This window comes from Trachymyrmex septentrionalis, unplaced genomic scaffold, assembly GCF_001594115.1.
Source record: "Trachymyrmex septentrionalis isolate Tsep2-gDNA-1 unplaced genomic scaffold, Tsep1.0 scaffold9, whole genome shotgun sequence".
NCBI lineage: Eukaryota > Metazoa > Arthropoda > Insecta > Hymenoptera > Formicidae > Trachymyrmex > Trachymyrmex septentrionalis.
The window spans coordinates 1,008,688-1,017,665 of NW_017306091.1; the positions used below are offsets into that span (position 1 = coordinate 1,008,688).

Sequence of the window (8,978 nt, forward strand, 5' to 3'; positions counted from 1 at the left end):
TGTAAATATTTTATACTAATTATTTTATATAAGCTTTATTTGAAAACGTTATTAAAATATCTTCATTACATTAGCATTTACTGCGATATATTATATATGATAAATCTTTCATAATTTTTATAATAAATACCTATGAGCTGTGTAATCTAAGATCACAAAAATATTTTCAAAATAAAAAATAGATTTTACAAATAGTTTGTAAATATTCTATAAATATTGTATTGGGTATAGACATATTTCATACATAATTATATATGTTTATAAATATTTATAAATATTTGTGTATATTTTTACCTGAGTTATCGAATTATTCTACAGCATCAAAAAAATTATACATATTTTATGATTTACTCGTATTACTATGTACGTTGATATAAGAATAAATCATATTTCTCATAAGACGATTTAATAAAGCAACGGAATATAATGCTAAACACTTTATTTTATATAATTCTGGATATACCTGTTTGTTTGCGTCGTATGATAGCGTATTTTAGTGATGCTATTAGGAACGGTAATGTTGTTTGTAAATTGCTTATTACAGATATCATATTGCCCCAAACTTGTATAATTGCATATATCATCGGAACAATAGTAACAAATATTAATAAAATGAAAATAATGCCAACCCAAATTTTTGACAACAAGTTTTTCTCAGTATATTTGTTGAGTTTAGGCCACAAGCCCACCATTTCAAATCCTATACGGTGTGGATTAACTGCCCACATGAAATCTAATAAGTTTTAATATTATGATATCAGCGATTTGAATAAAACACTTTTGCAAACTAGCATATAAATTATTATTAAATGTTTTACAGAACAAAAATTAATTAATAACATAAATTAATGATAACGAAGTATTTCAAGAATGGATTTACAAAACAAAATTCTTTACTATAATTTCTTTACTATACATATTAAACATGGATAACTATAGGACATGAATAGTACCCATGTATCCTTGAGATTTTGTAATGTCCATATCGAAAACTATAACATGAAGAAGATCTCGTTCCTTCAACGGTATAATGCAGAATGATCATCATGCATGCTCTTCATAAATGCGGATTGCATGGCATTAAATATTAAGAATACTATCCATAAGAATACTATCCATTACAGCTACTAATATTGCGAGAAAATTTTATAAACGTTTCAGTTATAAAAAGCATTTGTGTCTGGTTTAATAAAATATGAGATAAAAAATATTTCATTGCATCGTAAGTTCACTTAATTCACTTGACAAATTTTTTTCGTTTTGCTTGTCGCTCCATTATGTATGCGTCTACTGCGAAACGAGAAATAACACATTTGCATTTTTAATACGACTTTCTATAGCCACTAAAATTGTACTAAAGAAAAGAGATAATATTAAATTGTATTATGCGTATTTTCAAATGTCTTTTTCAAGGACACATTGATTGTTACAGGAAACATGAGCGAATATTATTTAGACTGTAAGTATATTATAATTCGTACTTCACAATTGTATTTCCAATGATAAAATTTCGGTTCCTTAAAACTGCAATTTTATAATGTACATTTTCTAATTTATAATGTACGTTTTCTATGATCTAGCAACATTCTTGCAATGTGAGATAACCAATTTAGTTTGACATTTTTCTGTTCATCGAAAATAAAGACAGCCAATCAATTCTTTTCTTAGGATTGAAGTAAGGGATAATAAAAGTGACATATTGGATGCATTAACATAATTATATTCATCTTACTACATTGATTTGATAAAACACGATAGTACTAAAAATTGATAAAACGTTATTATTACGTTATTATAATCTAATTCAGAAACAAGCATTAAAGAGAAATTTATTTTATAATTTTGTACTACAAATACCTAGTTTTTTCTTAAATGTAATGCACAAGAACATAATCACTATTGAATTATTCCTATGCAATAAAAGTATTCATCACATTTTAAAATGCTTAGTGACATATTATTTATAATAGATAACAATTATATAATAGACAAAACATAATTTTATTTTTTAAATATGATAACAATAAATTTCTAGATATTTTCTAAGTAGGTAGGAAATTCTTTACTTGTAACTATGCAAACTGTAATTATGAATCTACATTTTTACACTTATGTAGTATGTTGAACATTAATATATCATCTTCAGCTATGTTCTGTCAATAGGATTGATATATAGCCGATTGATGATTTTAATATCTAAAATTAATTATTATTGTTATTTCCTGACATTTAAAAATACACCAATGTCGACTTTGTGTGCGTGTATATGTAAAAATCAAGGTACTGATTAATTATGATGATTTTAATTTGTACTTTAATTGTATTGTTACGTTTTTTTAATTTAATCTTAAAAATGTGTGATAATCATTTCATGACTTATTATTTCATTTATGTTATAATAACATTTGCAGCTATAATCTGTAATCTGGTTTATACTATTTTGTAATTTTTTTTATACGTGTATGTGTATATATTGTACACACACGCGCGCGCGCGCGCACTCACACACACGCGCGCGCGCGCGCGCACGATGAGAGAGAGAGAGAGAGAGAGAGAGAGAGAGAGAGAGAGAGAGAAGTCACATACAAAGTAAAACATATTTCGTTAAACAGAAAAGGGATAAAACTAAAACGACAAAATTATAAATAATCTTACATTGCAAAAAGTACCCATTGTGAGTGGAAAAATCTTTCCTGCAGTGATATAAAAAGGATATTTAGATCGAATCATTAACAAAATAAGATTTCTTGCCTTATTTGATTCCAACTTGTACCATTCAAGATCGCACATTGCACGATATACAGCATTGCTCTTAATAAATGTGTATGAGAAAATATATTAATATTCATAGCATATTAATGAGAATTATTTCCAAAAGTATTAGTAATAATTGATTAAAATTTAATTAATCTCTTACTTTTTGTAAAAATTAAAAAATTAGAAACAGAAACATATTATAAACTTGAATGAGTTTGTATCATTCTGTTTAACTTTTATTTAAAACTCGACATTTAACATGCATACAAATATACATAACAATATATATAACAAAATTAATTATTAAGTTTTTTTTACTAATGCGATAGTAAATTTGATAATAAATAGCATTATAACAATATAAGTAAAAAAATACTTGTTTATATATATGAAAATTATTTGATTCAAACATAAAATATTATAAATTTATTTATATACAACACTATTTATGCACATTATACATATAACTTACTTGCTCTGTTACAAGTTCTCCTGCTCCACAATAGAGAACAGTATTCACCAATAAAACAACAAGAAATAATAGTGACAAATATCCTTGCATGATATCAGCTTTATCTGCATTTTTGTCTGTAAATATCTGAAATACATAAATTATAGGAAAGCATAAAGAAGCATATTACATCTGTTGTGAAATATTTTCTCCAATTTATTTTACTGAATCTTACAATAGTAAATAAAAAACCGCTCAGGCAAAATACAATAACAAAATGAAATATCAATGCTAACATCATTACAGAATACGTATTTTCGATATTGTCGACAAATCTACAAAAATAGAAAAATTTTAAACGATTATCGCATTGAGTCAATAAGACACTATATATATTCAGAGATACATATTTCTAAATATTAATCTAAACATAAAATAAACAGATTATCATTTATAATATCTAATACATTTCTAATTGAATATTTCAAATAAATAAAGTGTACAAAATTAATGTAATTATTACATTATGTAATTGTTATATTGTATATGCTAATAAGAATACTTTTGTCAAATAAGTTCTATAACTGCCAATCTACCTGAGAATAAAACGTAATAAAGATTTCAATGAATATGATTACCGAATTGAAAAATAAACAGAAAACGTACATATCTCATTCCACACATATGAAAGATTAATCTATTATTAATTTGCTATAATAAATATAAATGAAGATAAAAAATTTTAACATCTAAAGATTAAGACGGACTTGTAGAAAATATATTCAATAATGCTTCTAAATTAATTACATTAAATGTTCTAGCATAATAAAAATTCATACCTGATAAGACGTAAATGGGTTTCTATGATGTTGTTCAAAACTTCATTGAAATTTTTGCATGAAATCAAATCAGTTAATCGACATCTAAAGTTTTCTAATTGGCCACAAATGTGAAGAATTATTAAAATTAGAAAAATATCTACACATATGTAAATGATAGCTGCTAAGAAGGTTGTAAAGCTATGAATAAAAAATGTCAATTCAAATTGCGGACTTTTATCTGTATTGTAAAAATGATAACTCTTCAACGGTAACGGTTTATTCGCACTCGTGAAATTCGTTACTACGTATATTAGTGGAATGCCAAAACAAGGTGGAATGATTATTGCGAGAACCGCTATTCCCATCAAAACATATCCAATTATCATAATTAATCGTGCTATTTGTGCTTGTTTTATCATCACATTTCTTTCTTTATCTTGTTTAAATGCTATCCAATCTTCCGCCATCATATTTACAATTGACAGTACAACTTAAAAATATAAATAACTATAGATAAAACATAAGCATTGCTAAAGGCGTTAAAATAGTGAATTATTCGGACATATGTTACTATTTGTAAACTACTATTCATCAAAGAAAAAAATATATACATATTTTATTATTTATTTTCATGTACGTTGATATGTAAAAGTAAATCATACATAATTCTTGTTTTCTTCTATTATAATCCACAATACATTTCTATCAACAATACATTATAATTATTTGTCATATGACAATTTAACAAAGTGATGGAATATAACACTAAATATTTTATTTTATATAATTCTGGACATACCCGTTTGTTTCCGAAGCATAATGATGTATTTTACTGATACTATCAGTTGCGGTAACGTTGTATGTAAATTATCTATTACATGTACCATATTACCCCAAACTTCTATAACCGCATATATCATCGGAACATTAGAAATAAATATTAATAAAATAAAAATGATGCCGACCCAAATTTCGGACCACAAACTTTTCTCAGTGCATTTGTTGAGTTTAGGCCATAAGCCCACCATTTCGAATCCAAAACGATGTAGATTAACAGCCCACAAAAAATCTAATAATTTTTATACGATATAAGCGATTTGAATAAAATAATTGCAAATTAACTTTTAAATTATTAAATGTTTATACGGAACAAAAGTTAATGATACTGAAATATCTCTCAAGAATATATTTACAATACAAAATTATAAAAATTTGTTTACTGTATACATTAAATGCGACCAATAATGTAGGATGCAATTAGTACCTTTGTATCCTGGAGATTTTGTAATATCCATGTCGAAAACTAGAACATCAAGAAGATCTCGTTCTTTTCAAGGTTTGATGCAGAATGATTATTACGCATGCTCTCCATACAAATGTAAAAACTCAGCACCCTTGTTAAATGCGGATAACGTGGTATTAAATATTAAGAATGGGATCTCTAACTACTGATATTGTAAGAAAATGTCATAAACGTTCAATTTATAAAGGGCGTTTATGCCTAGTTTAATAAAATATGAGAAAATAGTGCTTCACATCGTAAGTTTGCCGAACACACTTGAACAATTTTTTTTATGTTGCATATTGCTCCATTATATATGCATCTACTGCAAAACTCCATTACATTTTTAAAACGACATTCTATAGTCATAACAATTGTATTAAAAAAAAGAGATAATATAAAATTGCATATTACGCATATCTTCAAATATCTCTTTTAAAGACTTATCGATTGTTACAGCAAACGTAAGAGAATATAATATCATCTCTACGTTATAAATATATAATTCGTTATTCACAATTCTATTTCCAATGATGAAATTTCAGTGCCTTATAACAGCAATTTTTTTATAATGTGTGTAGCATTCAATGATTTGGCATCTCTTTGCTGTGAGATAACCAATTTTGTTTTAACACTTTTCTGTTCATCCAAGTTAAAATAGCTTCTTAAAATTAATGTAAGTGATAAAACTGACATAGATGCACTAACGTATAGTTACATTTTTGTCGCGTTCATTGAATAAAATACGAGTAAAAATTAATGAAATTATCACTACATACAATCTAATTAAAACACAAACATTAAAAGGGAATTTATAGATTTTTTATTTCTTTTTAAACGTAATGCACAGATATAATGTTTATCGAATTATTCCTGTGCAATGAAAATATTATAAAATGTTTATTAATATAGTTTATAAGAAATAACGACGAATAGACAAAACATAATTATATTTCTTAAATATGGTAACAATAAAATGTATTTTATAAGTAGGAAATTTTCACTTCTAGCTATCTATGTAATATTGTAGTCACAAACATATTTATTTGTACGCTAATGTAACATCTTAAATGTTAATATATCTTCAGCCATGTTTTGTCAGTAGAAATGATATATAGCCGATTGATGATTTTAATATCTAAAATGAATTATTTTTGTTATTTTCTAACATTTAAGTATGCGGTCACTAATATCGATTCTAATGCATCAATACATTAATTTATTACAACTAGTTTTTAAATATCAATTTATAAATATGTGATAATATCATAAATGTGTGATAATTTTTGTATGCATCGTCATTAAATGTATGTTACAGTAATATTTGTGGCTATAATCTCTATTATACATAGATAGATATGTGTGATTATTGTGATCGAAATGTAGTAAATATTTAATATTCTGCTCTTAGTTATTATCTTACTTTAACAAAAATCAACAGCAAAATAGTAAATATTGTAAATAATAAACTTTTGTTTATTAAAAACAGTAGAAAATACGATAATTTATATTACGAGAAATCTGCAGAAAAATATATAGATTTTAAATATCATTACTGCAAAAAAAACAGTTTATTGGGTTAAAGAGTATAACTTTAATGTATTCATTTTTTCTGTCTTAATATACTCATAAGGAAAGTTGTTTTATTTTATCAACATTAAACAAAATTTTTGTGGCAAATAAACAATAAAATGAATAGCATGTATGTACGAGTATATCTAATTAACTTGATTTACTTGATGTTAACAATTATATTTACTTTAGAACAATAACATTAAAAATGAATGAAGAAATAAAATTACTTAGTTACCAACTGGTAATTAAAAAAATTATACAGAGTATTTATTTTAAAGGATCGACGCAAATATTTCAGAAACGCTGCATTAAATCGAAAAATGTTTCAGACAAAAGTTTTTTGACTTTGAGGGAGATATGAGATGGTACCATTGGTTTGCCTTGGCTAGCATTATCGAAGTCAGGACAAGAGCATTTTAAATTTTTTAAACGGAAATTTCCATTTTTATTACATATTACTGTAACTTACTTCGAGAGCTTTATAAAACATTATAATAAACAATATTTTTAAATATAATACTTTTCGTGTTATAAGATTTGAAAGTTACAGTATCGTTGGAATTAGCATTATTCAAAATGTCCGACGACTAAAACCTATTATCATAAATGTTCAGGATTATGACATGAATAGCATTTGTCAAGCTCAAAGTGGAAATTGTACCTCTTATTTTTATTTTTATGTAAAAATGAGTTTTCTGTCAAAAATGAAAATTACAATTCCAATGGCATTGATCTTAGCAAATGTTAACCAGTCATGATCTTGAACAACATTTAAAAAGTTTTTGTCGATTTGACACCTTGAGTAATGCTAATGCCGACGGTATTGTAAATTTTAAGCCTTATAATTCGAAAAGTATTTAATGAAAAAATAGTTTAATATAGTATTCTGAAAAGTTCTCAACATAAACTAAAGAGAATATGTAACAAGAAGATATTTTAAAAAATGGGTAATCCCATTTAAAAAATTCGAAGTGACTTCGCCCTGACCTCGATAGCGCCACCAAAGAAACTAATGGTATCATCGTATATCCCCATTGAAGTAAAAAACTTTTTGTCTGAAAAATTTCTCAAATTAACACAGTATATTTACGCATTTGCATGATCACTCGCGTGTGCATGTGTGTGTAGATACAAGAGAAAAAAAGAAAAAAAGAGAAAAAGAAAATAAGGTTGCATATATAAGAGTAATATAAATTCCATTAAATAGCAAAGAAGCAAAATTTAAGGTGAGAAAAATTTTAGTATTCTTACATTGCAAAAAGTACCCATTGTGAGTGGAAAAATCATTCCTGCAGTGATATAAAAAGGATATTTAGATCGAATCATTAACAAAATAAGATTTCTTGCCTTATTTGATTCCAACTTGTACCATTCAAGATCGCACATTGCACGATATACAGCATTGCTCTTAATAAATGTGTATGAGAAAATATATTAATATTCATAGCATATCAATGAGAATTATTTCCAAAAGTATTAGTAATAATTGATTAAAATTTAATTAATCTCTTACTTTTTTTGTAAAAATTAAAAAATTAGAAACAGAAACATATTATAAACTTGAATGAGTTTGCATCATTCTGTTTAACTTTTATTCAAAACACGACATTTAACATGCATACAAATATACATAACAATATATATAACAAAATTAATTATTAAGTTTTTTTTACTAATGTGATAGCAAATTTGATAATAAATAGCATTATAATAATATAAGCAAAAAAATACTTGTTTATATATATACAGATACATGAAAATTATTTGATCCAAGCATAAAATATTATAAATTTATTTATATACAACACTATTTATGCACATTATACATATAACTTACTTGCTCTGTTATAAGCTCTCCTGCTCCACAATAGAGAAAAGTATTCATCAATAAAATAACAAGAAGTAATAGTGAGAAATATCCTTGCGTGATATCAGCTTTATCTACATTTTTGTCTGTAAATATCTGAAATATATAAATTATAGGAAAGAATAAAGAAGCATATTACGTCTTTTGTGAAATATTTTCTCTAATTTATTTTACTGAATCTTACAATAGTAAATAAAAAACCGCTTAGGCAAAATACAATACCAA

At 25.5% G+C, this 8,978-nt stretch overlaps 4 protein-coding genes across 4 annotated transcripts in view; all 4 read right to left on the reverse strand.

Annotated features, from left to right (window-relative positions):
- The window catches only part of LOC108755617, a 1,870-nt gene extending 886 nt beyond the window's left edge, over positions 1–984 (reverse strand). Inside the window, exons 1-2 of the mRNA XM_018498733.1 lie at positions 954–984; positions 464–733 (exon numbers count right to left, since the gene is read on the reverse strand). Coding sequence (XP_018354235.1) covers positions 464–733; positions 954–984 — 301 coding nt within the window. The remainder of the gene's footprint in view (positions 1–463; positions 734–953) is intronic.
- Positions 985–2,142: 1,158 nt separating this feature from the next.
- Positions 2,143–5,324, reverse strand: LOC108755618 (odorant receptor 22c-like). The gene is made up of 7 exons (XM_018498734.1): positions 5,294–5,324; positions 4,829–5,098; positions 4,048–4,519; positions 3,444–3,543; positions 3,230–3,355; positions 2,656–2,811; positions 2,143–2,196 (listed from the first exon to the last, which is right to left on the reverse strand). The coding sequence occupies exons 1-7, from the start codon at positions 5,322–5,324 to the stop codon at positions 2,143–2,145; spliced, it is 1,209 nt and encodes a 402-aa protein (XP_018354236.1).
- Positions 5,325–6,395: 1,071 nt separating this feature from the next.
- Positions 6,396–8,771, reverse strand: LOC108755620 (odorant receptor 43a-like). Its single transcript, XM_018498735.1, has 3 exons — positions 8,724–8,771; positions 8,138–8,293; positions 6,396–6,449 (listed from the first exon to the last, which is right to left on the reverse strand). The coding sequence occupies exons 1-3, from the start codon at positions 8,769–8,771 to the stop codon at positions 6,396–6,398; spliced, it is 258 nt and encodes an 85-aa protein (XP_018354237.1).
- A 56-nt stretch (positions 8,772–8,827) lies between these two features.
- LOC108755621 overlaps positions 8,828–8,978 on the reverse strand; it is a 2,102-nt gene continuing 1,951 nt past the window's right edge. Inside the window, exon 5 of the mRNA XM_018498736.1 lies at positions 8,828–8,849. Coding sequence (XP_018354238.1) covers positions 8,828–8,849 — 22 coding nt within the window. The remainder of the gene's footprint in view (positions 8,850–8,978) is intronic.